This window comes from Bactrocera neohumeralis, chromosome 2 (genome assembly GCF_024586455.1).
Source record: "Bactrocera neohumeralis isolate Rockhampton chromosome 2, APGP_CSIRO_Bneo_wtdbg2-racon-allhic-juicebox.fasta_v2, whole genome shotgun sequence".
In the NCBI taxonomy this organism is placed as follows: domain Eukaryota; kingdom Metazoa; phylum Arthropoda; class Insecta; order Diptera; family Tephritidae; genus Bactrocera; species Bactrocera neohumeralis.
In genome coordinates this window covers 91,027,845-91,049,336 of record NC_065919.1, presented here as the reverse complement: position 1 = coordinate 91,049,336, position 21,492 = coordinate 91,027,845, and the positions used below count along the sequence as shown (strand labels likewise).

Genomic DNA, 21,492 nt, shown 5'->3' with positions numbered 1-21,492 from the left:
TTCGTAAGCTTTGCTTTTGTAATATTTTTTTAGAGGCATAATTGCAATTTTAAAAAAATAACGTGTTTTAGAATAATTTTTAATTTGTCAGTACCATCGTGACTGATGATACCATTGCAATTACAAATTTTCTCGTGCCAACCAAAATCTGGTTTAACTGGTGTACGTAAAAATGATTCGCAAAGCATTTCTTTAAGTTCTACATCTGTAGGAAAAATAACGCTTGCACTTTACTTTTTTCAAAACTTTTAATTTCACTGCTTCAAAACTTAATTTTTTATCTCCATTTAATTCCATAATAGAATTAATTACTTTGAAATTATTGCTATCAAGTTCACTAGGGCCCATACAGTCAATTATTTAACACAAAAATGAGTGCATATGAACCATGGTTCCATGGTATTACACGGCGACAAACAGCGCCTGGAAGTGTTTTCCCAACATCAAACAGGAAAAACACACGCGTTCAGACTAAACACGCATTTCAACATTTCAACACTGATACCATTAATTTCTGTGACGTAGAACAACAAAGGCAACGACGCACGAGGACTTCACCTGAATGGCTCCGTGTGTGTATGCAAGCAGTAGGAAGCATCAAAAATAAACGCTTTGACCATTTTGATGCCTTTCCGTCTCACAACAAACACTTCATCGTAATCTGTGAAAACAAATGTTTAGGCATCCAAGTAAATATATTTATTTTGAATGTCTTAGGTGGGCTCAGGCTCATTAACTTTCCTGCTCCGCATTTTTTGTTATTAAAAGAAAATTATGAGTAACAGATGGACTACATAAGCTGCTCATCCAATGCATTTCGGGTGCTAAGTGAACAAAACATGGCAACAATTTGGAATTTATGTCGAAGATATCAAAAAAATTTAGGAATAAAATATGTCAACATTTCCGCCCTAATCTATGTACTAAGCAAACTCACGCACGCACAATTCATTGTTTATCGGCTTGCCTCCAAATTCAAAATTATATACAAGCACACGCACATACTGTATAAGAATTTGCATTTTGTGTTATTTATTTGGTTCCCGCACGCCTAATCCACACAAAAACAAATTAATAAAGTTTCCTCCTGTTTGCACGAATTTATCCCCCAAAAATATTTTGACCCTGATGAGGCTTAACTTTTTAGCTTGTGTTTCTTGGCTGGTTTGTTTGCCAAATAGATCACGCTGCCTCTTTTCCTTTAGGCGAGTTTATTTTGCGTTTTAGGAACTTGTTTTAATAGGCTTTTCTTTGTTGACGCACCGACTCGGCAATGCCTGCTGGTGCATGGGTGGCTCGCCTTCACTGTTCAGCGAATTGCAAATGCAAATTAGGTTCAACACTTTATGTAAGTAACTTTGTTTTTGTTGGAATCCTATCAATGAAGGTTCGAGAGAAGCTAAATGGTAAAAAAATTGTGATTTTCGTTTAAGGTTGGGATTGCTGGCGGTAATTGGAAGCTGCCCAGATACACTTGTTGTTATCCAAGATTTATCTCGAAGTTTTTTTGTTCGCTTTCGTATCTGCAACGTTGCTTTCGGTATTGTAGGAGTTACTTGGAGCGCCTAGCAAAGAAGCAGGTCGCCGTAAAGTTTATAACTGATTTGATTTGAGCTGCTTTATGAGTAAATGTCAACATTTGTGCCCCCCTGCTTTATGCAGCGCCACTGCTCAAATTCATTGTGGGGCCTCTTTGCCGTCGGCTGCAGAAAGTGTGAAAACTGATTTAATTTAATTTTAATACATATGTCTCTAGGGCCTTATCTATTTATGTGTGGCACACAAATACATACACACATACACTAACTCTGTTTTGCAAGTAAATTGCCTTTGAACGTGCGTGAGACGCCTAAGCGCCAACATAATTTATGGGAATGTACATAAGCGTACCCACATATATGTATGTATGTATATGTATCATGTATAAGTACATGCAAATGTAGACATGAGTTGTATTATTAAATACACAAGCTTAGTTAAGTAAACAAAAACGACGCTAAAAGGCATGGTTACCGTCGTAATTTACAGGTTACCATTTCCATCAGCAATGTACACATGTTTGCATGTGTGTGTGTCTCATCTCCGCAGTGGTAAGTGCCAATTGTTGCAAGCAATTTATATAATTAACTGTTTCAGCCTCTCAAAGGTTTTGTGCGTTGTTTTTCGCCGTCATGTTCATGGGGCCTTTCGTGTCACGTTGACACGTTAATTAAGTTTTGATACTTAATATTTCAAATACTCACATTTCGGTTAGTTTGTGATTCTCTTTCACTTCGCGCCGCCGCGCTGACGGCGGTCGTCCTATTATTAGAAGTGGTTTTTTAGTGTGCTTAGTACATGAACCTTTCATTGGAAAGGGTTTCGTTGACGAACCCATATTTCTGGTCAGTTAAGCACACAAATACCTGTGGGGGATCTCTGTACTTTTTCTTTGAATTCCATTCACTCTCACACACACCGACATAAACTTATTTGTTTAACCTAGAATAGCAGAAATCTAATTAAATGCACATTTGCGGTTTCTTTTGTGGTGGCTTTCTGTCTTGACCGTGATGCTTCGGCACGGACTTATAATAACGCTTAGATTAAAGTATCAGTTTCTGGCGTTTGGTGTCTTTTGTTGGCTGGAAGCTAAATTGAGCATTGATAAATTGGTAATTAATGCGAATTTTGAGTCTGTCCACAAGGGTTGTCTTCCTGGGAACATTTTAGAAAGTAAAGTGTTCTCAACTACAAAGATGCCAATATGGCGGTTGTTGCCCATTGATAGTTCCTTCTTAATTGTTATTTTGTGTATTTTTTCCGAAAAAAATATTGTCATCCATTAAAATTTTTACCGAAGACGGAATAGCTGGCAGAGATTTTTGGAGACACTACAGTATTCAAATTAGTAATGCTAGTACATTTTTTTTAATATAATATACAATTCTATTCAAATTCTTAAACTTAAAAAGATGAAGATATCGAAAAAGAAAGAAGAGCATTTATCTGCAAATCTTTTTCTGAAGGAGAATTACACAAAGGGTCAAAACAAATTATTTATTCTCAAAAGTTTTGAAGTGAAGTTGTGAAAAGACCTTTTCTATTGCTATTAAACTAATTGCCTGTGAGGAATAGCTTGTAATTGCATACTTATATAATCGAAGACCTGCACTCAAACATAAAGGCATACAATTTTAGAAAATTGCTTGGAAATCAATTTAAAGTTTCTGAATTATTTATTTGAAAAGCACTTCGGTGCACTTCGGATTATCAAACAATTAAGGAGCAGAAAATTGTTTCAAACATTACGTACTGGTAAGACAACCTGTTTACGTCAATCGAAAGAGATGTCGGTATGCATACACGACAGATATTACCGTTAGGGTCTCATTGCCTCAAGGTAATGGCAAACGTAGTCGCTGTTCTAGACTCTAAAGTCTTCTTGCTTAAAATGGTGAACATTTTAGACTTTTTTGTTTATGTGACGCTTTAGGATTTTGTAGCTGCAGGATCTACAGGGGATATCACTTCTAATATTGATTAAATTTCTTTTATTTTATCGGCAATTGAAAATAGAAGAGTTATTTTCACTTTGTTTCTCTTTTGCAGACAATTTCATTACAACAACGTAATTTCAAACAAAAAATTGTCGCTTTGCTGAAACGTTTCAAAGCCTCCGAGGAGTTGGAGGGTGAGGTGAGCCGTGGCACCGCAGCTCTTCGTGGCGAACGCGATTTGGACGCACTCTTCCAGGAGCTCGAATCGCTGTCATGCTGCGAGGGCGACGATTCTGGTCCCGACATGGACAGCTTGTCCATTGGGTCGACACCAAAACCTTCGCTGCGCCCATTCTTCACCAATTCGCGGATAATGCTGCACGACAATAGCGCCGGTGGTGGTAAGTTGTTAAATACTGGAATGTGAATTGAAATGAACTAATTCGTTATGGTAAATGGATGAACTCTTGTATCTACTTGAGGATGTGTATTTCTTTAAATAGGAGCATTTACACATACATACATATATACATTTTTAGTTTGAAACTTCTTATTTAAAATACGTATATTCCGATTTTAAATTATTTGAAGTATTTCCGAAGTAATTTTAATTAAAATTTTAGATCCTTTAGTTCATATTCATTATTCTTTTTTGGTAGTTCACTTCTGATTTTGCAATTTTGCTTTGAAGTCGGCGTTAGAGAGGTTTACGGCTTTCATTATTATGAAAACGCTAACATACTTAGCTTTAAAATTTAAACATATATAAATAAACTAATATCTTTGTAATATTTACCTATACATTTCATATATAACGGGTTTTACTTTGCAATCATTAATCAGAACATTTTTCACTAGGCCACAATTGTTCCATTAAGCATATCAAGTGTCCATGGGAATTGTCAAAAGTCATTAATTTTGTTTTAATTACTGAAGAAGGCTTGACTGCCTCCCCACAGAATCACATGTGTGCTTGCAAGTTTTTTGTACCCATATGTACAACGACTAGGCGCTTGGCTAAGCATCAGCTCGCCGCAGGGGTCCGACAGCCATTGTTGAATGTCTAGTATGTATAAACCTTGACAAATTCTCTTCAAGATTAAATGTTTCGATCAATTTTCTTTGAGAAATGTGAAAATTTACTAATTTTAAAAGAGCTCTAAGCAATTGAAGGACATTCTCCAAAAATATTAAAATTCTTATATTCACAGATGTGGGGAAATTTGTCAATATTTCCTTATTGTGAGCCTTGACCTAATTGAAATACCACAACAATAAAAAAAATACAAAGGAGACAATCATTCACATCCTGCTCATGTCGCTCACTACCGATCAATCTTTCCATAGCTTCTTATTTATCTCTGAAGGCAAAGCTGTTGCCGAATTTATAAATTGGATCAAGCTGTTTGGTTTAGGCGACAACTTTATTCCGCTCACCACTACAGCAACAAATTGTCGCCAAGTGACCTCTACCCGGTCAGGGTTGAATGCTGTTGCTACTGGCGGGCAAGTGCCGTTCAAGGGCATGGAAATGATGAAGGTTGCACTGGCGCAAGATGAAGGACCAAACAGCTTCGTCCTTATTCCAATACAGAAAATTACAATGCCCGACAAATGGCAGAATTGAACAAGGATGAAATTAGCAAGGCCGGTTGGCACAACATGTACTTATGTAACGGCACGCGTCCGAAGCGCAAAGCGAATTCAGTTTTCTAACGCAGAACTAATAGTTAAAGTAAAAATAAGAAGAAGAAGAGTGCCATTTCGGTGGCAGCGTTTTATTGAATCGTGCATTTTGCAGAGAAACTCAATGTTGTCTCGTCTTTACATCTTTTCATATACAAAATTTCATTTTGTTTAAATCAAACCATTAGAGCTTCGGCTGAAAATTCGTATTTTTTAATTTTCATAAATTTCCTTCAGAAATAGAAATATGTAGTATACTATAAAGCAATTGAAGTCGAGTTAGTTGGGCGGTAAAAAAAAACAAGTAACTTTGGTTGTGGAGCCTTCTCAGTAATATTTTTCTAGTCATTTTTAACTTTGCCGCTAATTTTATCTAACCGCCGACAAATTAGTGTTTAAATGAGCAGCTGTACCAAAAAATCGTCATCTAAAACGCAAAACAACGCACTTTCAAAGAGTTAGAAAATTAATTTTTTGTGGTATAAAATTAACCAAAACTCTATTTTATATTGGTTTTTCCGTTTCCTGTAACTTTTTGAACCCACATAACATGGGTTTTGCATTTTAGGTGACGAAATAAAATAGTTTAACAGAAATACATTTCCGTTTTTTAGTACATACGAATATGTAGTGCATTTCATTCATAATTCTTTATTTTAATTTAATTTAATTTTTTTCGCATCTTTTCATTATTCTGATTTGTTGCATTTTGCTAACTAGAGACTAATGTGTCTAACGGTAATTTTGTACATTTAGAAATATTTTTATTACAGTGCAGTAATAGTAACGATTTCTAAATTCTATGATGTCTGTTATTAAGATAGAATAAATTACATAATTTAACATTAATTAATTAATTTATTTAGCATTTGAGCTATAAACTACTAGCGTAACAGTAATGTGAATCGAAAAGTGCAATAGCGATTAGTTAGTATCGTGGTATCGTGGTTTGCAGCATCCTACCATATATTCATCATCATTTTGCATTAATACTAGTTAGTATAAACTCATACACACATCCGTACATTTATCCAGCTAACTTTGATGAGCATTAATCTTTAAGTATTCATAATTTATACTTATGTATACATTGAAACCTGCAGTATGTACATTGATATTTGGCGTAATTGACAATGATTATTAATTGACTTAATTACTTATGTATTTGTTTCGATCGATTGAAATTGCATGGCTTGAACGATTTCTTTTGCAGGCAACTTTGAACGCAGATCATCGGATAAAAGCGACCAATTGACCAATTCGTCATTCAATTATGATAATACTAGACAAAAATGCATTCATTTAACAAACAATAACAATAATTCGGCTACAACACCAGGTCTGTGTAAATTCTCTCTACCAAAAACCATAAACAACTAAAACATTAATCAACATAATACAAAAAAAAAAAAATTAAAAACAAATTACAAAAATTATTTAATTCTTTAATTACTCTGTATCTATCTACTTGATTTCTTTTGCAATAGAAAATATTTAATTTCTTAAAGTGCCCCCAACCATAAATCGCCTTTCACGAGAATAAATCTTTTTAGTTGCTTTACTCCTTTTTGTTTACGATTAAAAAATTGGCTTTCTATTTGTCATTTTATGCTTTGGATTCTTAAATTTTGGTTTTATTTTATTTTTGTAAGTGTACACTCAACATAAGAAACACAGCCCTTTACACCTAATGAATATGCGTTCATCCCACCTATTTACTTTCGAAATTATTAATCCACACGAAATTAAATGAATGTTCGCCCTTTGTTAGAATCCTATCACTTTTATCTGTTGAATTCTGTTTCATTTGCTACGTATGAGTAATTTGGCGCGTAAATGCTGGTGATGGACTGCGAGCGACAAAATTTTTGGCGAAATGTGCCATAAGCCAAAATTAGTTAACGAGCTGGTGAGTTGAAGAAAACATTCAGGGGAAATTCTCTTGGCAAATGAGTTTCCTTAAAAAGAAAATCTGCATGTGTGCAGAAAATACGAAACTTCGAATCAGGAGTCAGGAAGTGTCTTCCCTACGCTAAGATATATCTACAGATTTGAGCTTCTACCGATAGCTCATTGAATATAATAATATTTTTGTCGCTCTCCATTGTCAGCAATGTAATTCTTGGTCAGATATATTGAATTCATAATAAATAATTGTATTATTGTACTTTATAAATTTATTATTTTTCTTGTGAGTAGAACTTAGTGCTTGCTGTCATGTTACTAACATCTTTATTTAATAGTAAATACGTTTATTGTCGTACCTATTAACTGTTATTTATAAGTAAGTCTTGCAGTCTTCCTTAAATAATAATAATAATCAAAAGTGAGCGTAGATCAGAAACGACGCGTAGGAAAAACAATTAAAAATAATTTAGTTTCACCAATTGACACTTAGTCCAAAACCGTTGACACTATCTCTGCAACAAATTTTTCTTTTCTTTTTGTGGGCCAGTGTTATTTAATATGAGGAGCTTAGATCCTATATATTATCATAGCTCAAACAGTAACCCAACAAATACGCTCTGCATTAAGAACTGACAACCGTGTATTTCTGTTAAATACAATTAATTCCATGTGCAGGAACACATACTAAATAGAAAAATATTATGTAATAGTAATTTGACTCTTCAATCATTTATCTGTTATCCCATAATGGAGATATTTATGTAATTCGTACCTTCTGTTACATTACCAATACGACTTGAAGGGCTTCAGCTATAACTACAATAAAAGGTAGAGTTTTTGGAATTCATATTATGAAGGAGGATTGTGGTAGTCGGTAGAGACCAGTTGCATATCATTCTTAATGGTTGCAACAACAATTTTGGTACACTATTGCCTAGCGTCTAGTCTCGCCCTAGTCGCCATTCATGAGAGAGCGTTTTAGTAAAAAAAAAAAAACGAAATGTTTATGTAATTTTTATTACAATACTAAAAATGCACAGGACTTTGCCTGCTTTTAAACATTCGCGATATGGGTCAATGTATTCCCGGTCTGATCCAAAATCAAGTGTTATAAGGTCAAAGTTTCAGTAGTTCCTTGAAATAGATTTATGAAGTTAAACACGAATTATTTAAGTTATTAATTTATGGTCTGGTTAGCATGTCATCGCCTAGAAGAATTTATACTGCAAGTATTTTCTATCCCAGTTCATAACTTTGTCCGCAAAAACTGTAAGAACGAAAAGTTGGTAAAAAAGTTCTTTTTGGCATTGTTGTAAAAAAAAAAATATTTTTAAGTTAGTTTTATAGATATGTATGTAACCCCTTTTTAAATATTAATCACTCTACAATAAATATGTAAGTGGGCACCACCCTTATTTGGATGCCTCGTTATATTTTAGAGGTTCGTGTTACATCCTTATTCACTTCACTTCTTTATTCCCTAGTCATTAAATGCAAAGCAATGTAAACACATTTCCCTGTATTTTAGATACTATTTATGCCTTCATTTTATTATCCTCAGATCGTCCGACCGACTACCGGAACGACAGCTCTGGCAATGAGGGCAACGCTTTCAATACCGATGGCCAGAACTCCGACCCACAGAACAGTCCGCCACGCAGCGACAAGGACTACATGCGTTTGCAGTTATTGCAACAACAACAACAGCAGTTGACGCCAGTGAGCGGTGGCGGTAACAGCGGCAGTGCTTTCACTTTCAGCGAGAAGCGTTCGCGCCTGTTCCGGACATCGAGCAATACACCGAGTGGTGCTGGCAGCGGCAGTGGCGGCGGTGGTGCCATTGGCATGGGCATGGGTAAGAAAAAGCAGACGCTTAGCTTAACAGCTGAGCCGCGTTCAGTATTAGAGACATGTCTGTCGCCGACAAATGTCGAACCGCGAAAACTGTTGCTCGATCAATTGAGCCGGATATTCGCCAGTGAGGACACAAATCTTCCCGATGTGGTCACAATAATCAGCCCCCCTGAGGCGCTAAGTGGCAGTGCACTAATTCCAAAACTGACAACGCTGTTGGCAAACTCCTTCAAGCCAGCTTTTGTACCGCAAAATACGGCGGAAGTGAAGGCGGTGCTGCAGGCGCTAATGGGAAAGATACAAAAATAGTAAGTTGGAAGGTAGTTTGCATTCGATTTAGGTTTAAATTTCGTCCGCTCTTGCTTTTAGCTGCAACTCGAATGCGAAGCCACCGAATACGGTGAAAATATTGTTGTTGGGAGGCGATTGGCTACAGGGCGCAGCCTTACGGCATTACGTCGAGCTGATGGGTGTGCGTCCACCGGACTGGCTGAATCATTTGCGGTTCTACATTGTGCCGATCGGCAGCGGCAGCACAATAGCGCGTTATCTCAGCCAGGTGGACTTGACATATGGTGCCATGTTTGGTTCGGACAATTGGTATCAATTGTGCGAGCGCGTAGCGGCGACTGCGGCGGCGGTCAGTGCCGTAACGACGGTGAATGCCTCGGCGTTGTCAACGACGCTCGGCGACTCGGTCACGGCGAATAAATCCGACATTGTGGAGATGGTGCAACGCATACAGCGTTATCTACACGCCGCTGGACCATGCACTCAGATTCCCATTGGTGAGGCTATGGTCAATTACAAGGACGAGGATTCACGTCAAATATTTGTGCCGTTCGTTAGTGTGAGTATCAGCAAAGTTATTTACATGAAACTATTGTTAATTGACAAACTGTTTACATGTACAGGATGTGCGCATTGGTTACTTGGAGGGTCCACAAGTCTCACTCGATCTCGAAGAGAACGCCACGCAAGCTGGCGGCAATACTGGCGCGCAACAGTCGCTGCATATGTCCAGCGCCATACCCATTGGCAGCAGTAATGCCACGAATTTAACTGGCGCCGGTGGCGTGGCTGGAGGCAACAACGCTCCATCTGGTTCGCCACCCCAGAGCGGCAGGATCTCACCCCCTCAGCAAACGCCACCCACGTCGGCGAACGCGCTCCGTGATCGTGGGGGCGATTCGATTAACACACCCACAGCGCAGTCGAATGCCGCTTCCGAGTCGGTGGAGCTGCAAGTGGATTATTGGCCCATTATTCGACCGGGAGACTACACGCCAAAGGAAAAGAGTATCACGCGTGGCGGCGACCAGGGTGGCAAGAGTAGCATTAAGAGCACATTTAGAAATCTACAGGTTTGGCGGCTACCTCAGAACGCCCAATTAGGCGAAATGTCCCATGGAATGACAGTGAATTTCGCGACCAAAGAAAAGAAACAAAAACAAAGTAAGTAACCACGTGGCACGCTCGCTTTTTCTGTTACTAATTTCGTTGTATTTCTAGTTATGCGTCTAGGCAAGAAAAAGGAAAAAGACCGTGATCTCGAAAAGGAGCAGTGCGTCGAAGGTGTGGCGCGTTTGATTTGCTCCCCCAAACCGTCGCACCCAGTACCGTTAAGAGGTGAGTAATGACATTAAATAGCTGTACATGAAAAAAATGTTGAAATTTACGAATTCGTTTTTTATTTGTGTGATGCTTCGTAAATTCTGGGTAAATTCTTTGATGCCTAGTGTTTGCTTCAATAAATAGTCATTGAATGAATGAATAATGAATGTACAATTGATGTATTTGCAGTTTTCATCGACGGCACAGAATGGACTGGTGTAAAATTCTTCCAGTTGTCTTCGCAATGGCAAACACACGTAAAGAATTTTCCAATTGCTCTCATTGGTTGTACGCCAATGTCTTGTTCTGAGATATCCTAGTCATTTTAAAAACAATATTTAAACCGATAAAATCTAAAAAAAAAAAAAAATATTTAATAATCCATGTAACAATTCTACTTATATAACAGCAGATAAATATGCATATAAACATGTAATATCTACGTTGGTTATCATATTGTACGTAGTACCACTGCTACTTAGTTCAATAACTTAAAAACATTATATTATATATGCTTGGAAATAGACTCACACACACACACATCCAAAACACATCCACTTTCAAAAGGGCATTTGCGTTCAAAGTCCCTATTGTGCAGAGCGTTGTGCTTTCGGGACAAAATATAATTTTTCGAAAAGACAGTCATGAAATTAGAAGGCAAGCGCACCCGCATCTTTTGTTTAATTAAGCCCAATAACTTATACAATACCTTTAATGACAATTTGTGGCATCAATATGGTTGCCCTAACACTTTTGTTTGTCCACACTGCTATATAAAGATACACATGCGTATACACTTTTTATTTTTAGTCCATGTAAACGCGTTAAGAAACATATACATATATACTTTTATTTTTTTATTGTGTTTTAATGCCAATTTGAGTTTTGAGCTGATTGTAAAAATAAACAGAAGAATATTTAATATTAAATGCGCTTACTTATATAACTCGTATGTACCGATGTACAATTTAAAGGAAACTAAGTGAATTGCGAAACTAAACCATGCTTGCTAACCGTAGAAGTAGTTCGACATAACATATACATACATACATACATACCTATATACAAATAGAACAATGGTAGCTACGCCGACAATGTGTTAAATGCAATATGAAACTTGAATATCGAGATACAAGTATGGCATACAGTTTATAGCTTCCTACAACCACCAGCCATATTGTAATACTAAATAATACTAAATGTTAAACACAAATACAGTACATATACAGTTTATCAGTTTGAAGTACAGTTTAAACTCATAAGTGAAACGTAAATTAACATTAAAATGCCACCGTGTTCAGTGCGCTGCGGTGACTGAACTCCAACGAATTTCCATCAATAAAACACCTGTATCCGAATATTCCTTATTAAATATTAGATATTAAATAAACAAAATACAAATCGAACATGTTATGAATCGAGATAGCATAAAGTACATAACCGTTGACAATTCTACATATAACGCCGAACTTTTTGAACTCATACTTGTATAGTGTGTTATGCGATAGAAATTTATGAAAGAACTCAAAAAACTGTTCAGAAGTTATTTAAGCTCCTGTTGTGTTACTCATTGGTTATTTTTTCTTAAATTTCAATGTCACACTTATTTCCGAATATCATCCATACTTGAGTCGAGTTCCCTTTTAAAATCTTCGTTTAGAAACTGGCGCGAGTAATTATTTAATATTTAGAAATCTAAAATTAATTTTCATACATTTCAAAGGAAGATATCCTTTCTTCTTGTTTGTAAAAATATCAACACACATCACAAACTAACATCCCACATCTGTTAACTGTGTCCAATATAAGCGTTCTTCCTTAAAAAATAGCCCAGACAGCTAATGTACATTTCTTCTATTTTTTCGAATTTATTTTTATATTTTTTTAATATCGTCAGATTTTTTCATTAGTCAATTAATTTATTAATCAATTTGAGTTTACGATTTGCAAAACAGAAATAAAAGTATCACACGCTGCACTCGAAGTTTAAATAACTCGATTGACTGGCTGTAGATTAAGGAACACCAGTAATGAATTGGCATGCATGAATGTGGATTTCTTAATTGAAAGAACTCTTATAAATTGTAAAGAAACTCTAATTGTTGTGATCTAAAGTAAAAAAATTGTAATGTAAGAACATCAATATTTGTAGAGATGTCTATGTAGTTATCTCAAGTGCGATATGTAATATAAGTATATTTAGTAAAATGTTCATCCATAGCATTATTTGTTCCAAATACTGAAAACAGTACTGCTGGTGCACATCGTAATTTGTTTGTTGTGCTCCAAATAAATGCGGTTAGACCTTGAACTTGTGGTTGGAAATTTATTAGGTATTTAATTAATCTGTCTTCATATACAAAATTTTTAAATTACTATATATACTTGTACATATGTACTCCATGCATGTACGTATGCCCATATATGGCAGTTGCTCTCGTTCCATAAGTTCTGTGAATGTTTATTAGAGTGCATACATAAAAATTTGCATATATAGCATATTTAAAAATTATAATTATAATATATATACATACTAAACTATATATACCTAATATATACATATACCTTAAACTGTAAAACATTAATATCACTTATTTAAAACATTAAACATTTAAATTAGAAGAGACGAAATCGGAAGCGTTTCGTCAGTGAGAAAGAAAGGTGCGAGTAAGAAATATGCAATATATGAGAAAGTGAAGATTTACAGAGTGAAAAGAGAAATTCGAGTAAAACAACATAAAAGTTAGTCTATAAGCATTTTTAATAATGAATAAACAAAAGATAAGACTTGAAATAATACATACAAATATAATTTCAATGTGTTCAGTGCTTAATTTTGATTTCGCCTAAATACAATACATTTAATTTTGAATTTTGTTTTTGTTTGTTTGGGTTTGTATGAAATCGCGCATTCATCAAATTGTTCAACGCCAGCGCGTGGGGCAGTTGGTTGTGAATTGGCAATTGATCAAATACATGTGTTGCAGCTTCATTGTTAGCATTGCATTGCCAGTCCGCGTCTGGCATTTGCGTCCTCGCTTGAATAGTAACAATAGAAAAAGAAATAATAATAAAAGCCGCAAGACGTCAACCATGACATTATAAAGCGACATATGCTAAATTAATATTCATGCCACAAATGGGGGGCAAGTGCAACTGTCTCCATTGTTAACTGAAAACTCCAATATATTAAGTAGTCGGTCAGATCATATTGTTCCACATGTGTATATGAAAGGGCTTATACAGAAATACATAGATTAACGTCGCATTCGCCATTTATTGTGAGTGCTTAAATACTGCACCTCAGTTCCGATTCTGACCACAACCAATGTAACAAGCTCAAATTGCTGAAAGTATTTGTAACATGAAAATATTTCCCCTAAAATCCAGTCAAAAATGTGATATTTGAGATGCAAGCATATGAATATATTAATATTATTTGGTCTCAGCTGTTTTGCCTATAAGTTTATTTCTCATTTGAATAAAAAATAAATTACATATCGTCTCTGTGCAAACAAATAATGTTATGCGTGTAACTGTAACGGCGAAATGCCGACAAAGGTGTGTTGATAAAATAAATTTATTTCTAAATAATTTTGTATCGAAAATTGCAGCGTAAAGAAATTCCGAACTATTAATCGTGCAAATTGTGCACTAATGATTTACCTTCACAAATAGGATAAATAACCCTTGTCGCTAAATGAAGATGTGCATGTACCAAGAAATGCTTAAAAAGTTCGTTTTATTCAAAATACGTATATATGTTTTAGGCGAAAGTTATAATATTGTGATTGACTGAATTTCGTGGGAATTAATTGTAGCAAAATAAACTACATATACATAATATAAGTACATACATACATATATGCAATATTTAACTGAATGTTTTTATTCTTATACGTAGTGAAGTGCTGATAAGCCTTTTTTGGAAATGCGTTAAGTTATAAAATGTAAGAAAGTTGAAAAGCTGCAAAACTTTGATAGTTACTAAGTGTGTTTATTGACAAAAACAAAAAAAGTAATAATAATAATAAATAAAACTAAATAAATACATACAAATATCAATATTTAAGAGTTCCAAATAAAATCTGTGTTTTATTGCTACAATAAGCTTGCAATTAGTATTTATTTTCTCATCAGCTTCGTTACATTTTGTTTTTTGAAAATAACATGGCAGTTTGTAAATTTAACATAATTATATCAGAGTACAATCGGAGGAACGGCTAAGGTTTGGGACTCCTTCCTTTTCTCGAATAGATAAATAAATTTTCTTGCGGCAACATGTTTACAATAATGGCACGTTCTCTTAAACCTAACTCACCGCCAATACCACCGGGCGGTAGCAGAAAATCACAATCGGGATAACCTTTCGGCTGTTCGAACTCTATAAGGTTGGCATTACTGTCGCTTAGAGCGTTCATTGACCACACTGCCAGATTTTTCGCTTTTCCGTGACGCGCCAAGACAAAGAACTGAAATTTTCAAAAATATATACATACATAGTAAATATATATATAATAACAATTTATGCTATACAAACCTCATTTTTATGGTTTATCAAGTACCCGATGATGAGTGCCCAATGAGCTTTATGACCATATTTTAGGCAAGGCGAATGGTTGTAGTCAGGATCGTATCTACATATATGTACATATTTGTGAAAGCAGTGTTAAGGAAAATTTTATATTGCTGATCTTTTGTCAATATAGAAAAAATGAATAAAATACATTTGTAATGTTGACTGTTAAGCACATATTTACTTTATTTAATATGATTACATTCTAAGTTTAAAGTATTTGCTTTAGCCAACTCTCATGGGAGGTGATACCAATATCACACCGTCTCCTCGCACAAAAAGCATTGGAATTGTTCGTTTTGTGGTTTTATATACTTCTTCATAAGTTTCTTCATCAATTTCTACAGTAGTTACTGTTTCTTCAGCGTCGCCTAACACCATGTTCAAATGTTGATCGAACGCCTGCAAAATACAAGATAGTTATATTGAAATATAGCTTTAGATTGCAAATTCAGTACACTATGCACATCTACACTTCCAGCCCATCTAGCTTTTTACAATTTACGCAATAATTAACCTTTTTTTATAATTTAACTTTTTTAATTGTAAATATTGCCTTTCTTGTGCATTTGGTGAATTTGATGCTTAATTCCGATCGGTTTCGGCACTTAGCTCGTGTGGCCCTTTTTGGCATATTTATACGTACTTGTGACTTTTACTTGTACTTACATGAAGACGTCCTCGCAGTTCGCGTTCATTTCGCATCTTTACGTACACTTTTTCATCCAAGCTCAGTCTAATCAAGTCGAGCGGCTCTTTGACCGGTAGCACCTGAATCTGATGGGCGATTTAAGGAGGTAAGTGGAATGTGAAATGATATAAACTTTAATGACTTACTTGCTCCTCTTCGGTTGCCATTTTATAAATGTTACGTTTTAATAATTAAAGTGTTATAGATAAATTCAAACTAAATAAAATCTAATCACACCAAATAAAGCAACTTAAGAAACGCGCAAACGTCAAATCAGGAATAAATTATATATGAATTTATCTATACGTCAAATGAACCTTTTGGAATGTCAAATGAACTGTCAGAAGTTGTCGCAAATCAGCTGTTTAATAAAAGCTGATCGCTCAAATGCATCGGATAAATTTATTTAGCGAAAATATTCCGGTATCAACTACGGATAATTCGCAATTTTATTTTACCAAAACGCATTTGAACGATCAATATGTTAAATATATACATATGTGTATATATATGTTTTGTTTTGTTTGAAAAAGGTCAGTAATCCGTACGCGCACGACAAATTGTTTATACTCGAACACGTTCCACATTTAGAATGTGTATATTTTAAGACTCTTACGTAAAGGATACGGTACAAAAATGCAAGCACCCGCCTCCAATGCTGATCTGACCTTGACACAGTCAAGGGGGCCTTGGTGTAACTCGCAATGCGCTACCGCCCTCGTTTGGCGTTCATTGGCCGATGTATTATTCGTTGCGGCTTTTGTTGTTTTTATCACTTCGGCTACAGAAGTATTTGCCGATATTAGAGTATCACGAATAAGTTGAAATAAATTTTGTGCACTGAACATTTCGCCATTGTTTGTATAGTGAAGCTTCCTAGCAATCTGCAAAAGTTCTCTAGGGTTTGGTGCGCCATTCAAAAGCATGCTCAACGCAGTTAGTCCACAAGTGGGCCCTTCTTGTAGAATAGTAGTCACTTTGTGAAGCTGACAATGTAGCGGAGCACTGTCCTCACATACCCGTGCTAGAAAACATGCCTTTTGTAACTCGGGATATTCCAGTGCCCAGATGCATGTTGGCAGTTGTTGTTGTTTGGGCGCCGGCAGATACTTCTTGGCAATGCTTGGCGGATGAAGAGCTGGTGGCGGTGGCGTGGCAGGCAATGTTTGCGACATTACGCTTTTCTATTTTATAGTGATTATATAATAGCGATGACCTTATACACAAACATAAACGCGCAGCTCTGATTTTATGCACCGTATTTTTAGCACTACCTCATATCTGTTCGTTCACGCTCTAGCGGTTGCTCACTTTTCCCACGGCCTACATTCGTGTCGGATCAATCAGAGAACGTCCACATCAACACGCAAGCAAAACGATTTTTGTTCAATTATTTTTATATGAGAATTTCGTAAATATTTACGAACTTAGGGTGAAAGAAATGACAAAAATGCAGGGCGCCACCTGTGAGGTGGAACAAATAATACAGAACGTAACGGAGCGAATTGTAACGCGAATTGTAATTGGAAACGTTTCATATGATTTGAATTTTAAGACTTTTTATTTTTAAAAAAATACAAAACTTATAAACATTAAATTATTTGGTTACTAAATGTGAATTATAAAACTAGTTAGCTGTTCAGCAATTAAACTTATTACCAATTTCTCTTTCTTCTAGAGGAGGGCGATTTTCTCTTCGAACTCCGCCATAAATTCATTATATGAGTCTCAAGTGTGGTGTTCTCGGAGGGCTGTGATGTAGTGTTTCGAATTAAAGATTCGCTGGAGGTGTGGGATTCCACAGAGAAAACTTCTAGTGAAGGCGTTTGGTCAGCAACCACTGGTGGGCTTTCGTTTTTTTGACTTTCATCTCCCTTTTCTGAAAGGAATTCGAGAATTTTCCGTGTGTGCCTAGGAAAGTATTCTTCATTTTGATTCAATGGGGTTATTTTGATGTATTTATCTTGGCTTGAAGAAATATTTTTTAAGACATTTTTGCACTCTCCTTTGCCTAGTATCTTCCAGACTACAAAATGATAAAACATGTAGTTATATATACATACATATGCATACTTATGTAAATCTATTTAGAATGTATACGAAATTGTTGTACATAATGAGCCGGTGAGCTTGAAGGTCAGTCTGTTAAGTTTAGTAACAAGTGAAAGTTCAGTCAATGAAATGACACATTTAAATAAAATAGTGTTTAATTTTTTGACTTTGGAACTCTCTGATTCAATTGACCTATTGATTCTATAAAATCGATTTCGTTAGTAATTTGTTTGCAACATGGTACTCACTGTTCAAATTGTTTCGACAAATAGCGTGATCCAGATGGCATTGGTTGATTATGGTGTAATTTACACCATTCCGTGAGATACATATGGGATCATAGTCTGTAGTACAATTCAAGACACATCTGCGGCATTTGCCCTCGTTAACCACAACCCAAGCTGTTGAATGAATATTAAAAACAAACTCGTTAAATTAGTTTCGTTATTTTTGGGTTGATCTCGTATAATTTTAATTATACTTGTCTAAATTTGCAGATTAAATATATTTTCCAGATTCGCCCGCCCGTCCTTAATTGTCAATACTCACATTCATTTAAAATGATATTTCTTAGCAAAAGCTCGCAGATATTTTCAAATTTATGCAGCGAGTTCTGCGATGAACTCCCACAAACTGGACCAGCGCCAAATTTACAGACCGACACACGATCGTTAACCGCTGGCAGGATGCGTATGTTATGTGGCGTTGCGTCCAAGGATGACTGTTCGCTATGCCGTGCGCCAAAAGGCTGGTTGTACTGCAACATGCTTCTCATTTGCCCTCCGTGGGAACTGAAAACATCCTCATTCATATAGTTGGTGTTTTCGATGTTTGGTGTCCATATGACTTCACTGTTCAATTGCTGCTCGGGGGCGTTCAGTTGGAATGTAACAGTCGCACTGCCCACCGTGCTGCGCTTGCTAATCGCATTTTTGTGTGTTTCAGAGCTCGCGTAGTCTTCTGCGCACACGCCCTCCGAGTAAATTTTCCATTCTGTGAAAAGGATTAACGGATTTTAGTCTTCAGCATCTCGAGGCCGGTATATCTGGTATTTATTTTGTGTGTGTGTCTTCTTCATACCTTTGTTAAATCTTACGTTCTCTGCATTCACAAGACATTCGTTGATAAATGTCGCCTTGACGCCAAAGAGCTCAGCGCAGACCGGGTTAAATACCTTGGGGCATGGTATGGACTTGCCCATGTTTCCTTCTCTAACATCTTGTCCGTGTTTTACTTTTTCTATTTTTGTAAAGGACTTTCCTTTAGACGCTTTAAGCGGAGTCGCTTCGGTGGTTGGATCTGGAAGAATAGGGGTTGGACTTTTCAGCAGCTGGACACAAGTATTCTCGGTGATCAGTTGCCAATCTGAAATATGGAAAACATTCCGAAATTTTGATTAGATATTCTCGAGTTTATGCAAATGGAGTCAAAACTGGGTCGGCTTTAGTATACCGTCCCAGGATTTCGGGAATAAAATGGGGATGGTCGGATAGAGGAGACTCTCCATTTTGTATCATGAGTCGAGTCTTTACATAACATGCGCTGACTTGAACTCTTTAAGGGCTTGGTACTATCCTGTTTTAGGGCACAAGAGAAAGTCATACAAGGCCCTGCGTCCCTGCTCCGTCCACGGATTTTGTAACCACTTGTACATATTATAAATAGAGGTTGTACAGCTATGCCGCACAATCGCCAAGTTAAACTGTTAAAGACAAATAGGAGCTCACCATTGTCGTTAACGCATACATCGCGCGCCACGTCGCAGAGTCCACCAAAGCGCCGAACTTCACCACTGTTTACATTTCGGGCACAAATCGCCTGCTCGTTGCCTTCACAAATTATAAGGCCACAACTCGGCCGGCAGAATCCCAACGCAATTTCCCTAAAAACTTTTCGCATAAAATATTAAAAATTAAAAGTACAACAAAAATTGAAATATTTAGACAGAACGGAAAATGAGAAAACGAGAAAAAAAAATAAAAAAAAGTAGAGAAGTGACAACAATGCAAGCAATTTCGGAAACTAGTACATTAATCGCGCGACACAGTGGCACATAAAGTTCGTGGTGCACAGGTGGGTGGAACTCACCGGGCGTCGCATCCCCTGCGTCCGCGTAGTGGCGCTCTCGGTTGGCTTGCCTCAGCAAACATTCGCTGCCAAAGAGCACATAGTCCACACCGTTCGCCGTGGCACAAACGGGCCGCCATCTAGTGTTGTCTTCGTCGCCGCAGTTTGTCAACGCTGTGTCCATCAACAGTGGCGGAGGAGGTGGCGCTTGAAGCGGCGGCTGCTCGCTGGATGCTGAGGCTCTGCTGCTGCTGACCGTGGCCGCACTCATCAGTTGGGTGAGCAGTAGCCAAAAGTGAATTGCGGCGTAGGCGACGCGTTGGCCTGTGGGCACGTGCAGTAAGCCATGCGATGCCAGCATTGTCTCCTCTGGGTATTATGTTGGAGCGCTAAAGCAGTGCTGTAACTGTGTTATGTGTCGTAACAGTATCGAGCGTGTGGCGACAAATATAAAACCGCGTATGGCAGTGGTTAGAATTCACTGGTTTGGCGTTGCACGTCTGTGCTGCAATGGCTTTAGGTTTCGCCTTGACTAATCGTCAGATGCTGCGACGGTAATGGTTTTATATGCACTCCGCAGCCACAATGAGGTAGCCAGCTGTATCGCACGTTCCCAACTGTCGCTTGAACTTTTCATATCAAATTTTCACGTGCTGAGATTGTGTCGCGTTGCACCCCTCCAGCGACCCGAAAGTCACAAACCAGCTGCTATGCTGGGTGCGTGCAATTCTTTTCGGTCTCGCGTTTCTGCAGAAGGTGCTCGCGCACAGCCAGCGGCCATTAATTTTCCAAACTTGTGCTGCTCTCTAGCGCTTACGCTGCTCGCTCGCATGCAATTGCGTCGCCGTGTGCATGCATAGCGCCAACCGCATCGTAAATGCTACTTATGTATTTTGCTGGGTCAGGTGTTGTGGCGATAATTGTGTTGATTCCATATTTTCTTGTCTGCTGCGCACAAATGCGCCATTTCGCATTTCGGTTTGCTTTGGCGTTGTCGCGCTGGTGCTTTATCGCCGCGGTGCTTGGCGGCGATGTTGTCGGTGGGTACGTGATTTTTTTGACATTTTTGCGCCTCAAGATGGTTGACTGGCGCGGTTGACGGTGGGTGCCGCTTTGTGGCGTTACTTATCGCTGAAAATGTTCGCTTGATGTTCCCAATGCAGTTTCAGCGAGTTATTCATTCATAAAATGCTTATCTGCACACGATTTGGTCCACTTGATAAGTTTGTGGAGAAATTTGCACAAATCGTTTTAACTGCTGCGAACGAATTGGAGCTGGCAAAGTCACTGACATTTGGGTAGTCGAGTGGTTATCAGCTACCAAAAGTATGCTCCGAAATTTATCTTTGTATGAATAAAACAAGGCTGGGTTATTTACTCCATTTAAAAGTCATGAACGACTAAGCCGATGTTGACCATCTCTGATACGTTGAATCGCTTTTCCGAATGATACAAGAATTAATAAGATACCTGAGAGCTTTACTCAAAAAATAATGTGTAGATATGTATATCTGAATAACTATCTAATCATTGTTGAAGGTGCAAAGTTAGCCAGGTTAGCTTGG

At 37.2% G+C, this 21,492-nt stretch overlaps 4 protein-coding genes across 6 annotated transcripts in view; 1 reads left to right on the top strand and 3 right to left on the bottom strand.

Moving 5' to 3' along the window:
* Nucleotides 1-13,556, top strand: part of LOC126760607 (phosphofurin acidic cluster sorting protein 2) — a 50,388-nt gene extending 36,832 nt beyond the window's left edge. For 2 of the 3 annotated variants that reach the window (XM_050476380.1, XM_050476372.1), the window contains exons 5-11: nt 3,592-3,880; nt 6,379-6,504; nt 8,635-9,235; nt 9,297-9,777; nt 9,842-10,382; nt 10,440-10,556; nt 10,731-13,556. In XM_050476380.1, the coding sequence (XP_050332337.1) occupies nt 3,592-3,880; nt 6,379-6,504; nt 8,635-9,235; nt 9,297-9,777; nt 9,842-10,382; nt 10,440-10,556; nt 10,731-10,861 (2,286 nt within the window). In that variant the 3' untranslated portion in view covers nt 10,862-13,556. The remainder of the gene's footprint in view (nt 1-3,591; nt 3,881-6,378; nt 6,505-8,634; nt 9,236-9,296; nt 9,778-9,841; nt 10,383-10,439; nt 10,557-10,730) is intronic. The other variant, XM_050476389.1, reaches the window with a different exon arrangement.
* A 1,052-nt stretch (nt 13,557-14,608) lies between these two features.
* LOC126760692 (UPF0692 protein CG33108) lies at nt 14,609-17,193 on the bottom strand. Its single transcript, XM_050476533.1, has 3 exons — nt 16,436-17,193; nt 15,082-15,178; nt 14,609-15,013 (listed from the first exon to the last, which is right to left on the bottom strand). The coding sequence occupies exons 1-3, from the start codon at nt 16,981-16,983 to the stop codon at nt 14,765-14,767; spliced, it is 894 nt and encodes a 297-aa protein (XP_050332490.1). The 5' UTR covers nt 16,984-17,193; the 3' UTR covers nt 14,609-14,764.
* LOC126760741 (U6 snRNA-associated Sm-like protein LSm3) lies at nt 15,270-16,398 on the bottom strand. The gene is made up of 3 exons (XM_050476611.1): nt 15,955-16,398; nt 15,787-15,894; nt 15,270-15,519 (listed from the first exon to the last, which is right to left on the bottom strand). Exons 1-3 carry the CDS (start codon nt 15,973-15,975, stop codon nt 15,343-15,345), a joined length of 306 nt encoding a protein of 101 aa, XP_050332568.1. The 5' UTR covers nt 15,976-16,398; the 3' UTR covers nt 15,270-15,342.
* A 229-nt stretch (nt 17,194-17,422) lies between the features above and the next one.
* Nucleotides 17,423-20,288, bottom strand: LOC126766994 (ovoinhibitor). Its single transcript, XM_050484646.1, has 6 exons — nt 19,949-20,288; nt 19,588-19,749; nt 18,941-19,225; nt 18,410-18,853; nt 18,109-18,261; nt 17,423-17,834 (listed from the first exon to the last, which is right to left on the bottom strand). Exons 1-6 carry the CDS (start codon nt 20,286-20,288, stop codon nt 17,464-17,466), a joined length of 1,755 nt encoding a protein of 584 aa, XP_050340603.1. The 3' UTR covers nt 17,423-17,463.
* Nucleotides 20,289-21,492: the final 1,204 nt, after the last annotated feature.

Bases quoted from the DNA above. Each gene is read 5' to 3' on its own strand.
- LOC126760741 (XM_050476611.1), bottom strand. From the start codon at position 15,975: ATGGCAACCGAAGAGGAGCAA. The intron at 15,895-15,954 runs GTAAGTCATTAA...ATCGCCCATCAG, and splicing joins TGGCAACCGAAGAGGAGCAA to ATTCAGGTGCTACCGGTCAA. The intron at 15,520-15,786 runs GTAAGTACAAGT...TGTATTTTGCAG, and splicing joins AACTGCGAGGACGTCTTCAT to GCGTTCGATCAACATTTGAA.
- LOC126760692 (XM_050476533.1), bottom strand. From the start codon at position 16,983: ATGTCGCAAACATTGCCTGCCACGCCACCGCCACCAGCTCTTCATCCG. The intron at 15,179-16,435 runs GTATCCTTTACG...ACATATATGTAG, and splicing joins GGTGCTTGCATTTTTGTACC to ATACGATCCTGACTACAACC. The intron at 15,014-15,081 runs GTTTGTATAGCA...TGAAAATTTCAG, and splicing joins TGATAAACCATAAAAATGAG to TTCTTTGTCTTGGCGCGTCA.
- LOC126766994 (XM_050484646.1), bottom strand. From the start codon at position 20,288: ATGCTGGCATCGCATGGCTTACTGCACGTGCCCACAGGCCAACGCGTC. The intron at 19,750-19,948 runs GTGAGTTCCACC...TTATGCGAAAAG, and splicing joins CGCAGGGGATGCGACGCCCG to TTTTTAGGGAAATTGCGTTG. The intron at 18,262-18,409 runs GTGAGTATTGAC...TTCATTCAACAG, and splicing joins AAATATCATTTTAAATGAAT to CTTGGGTTGTGGTTAACGAG.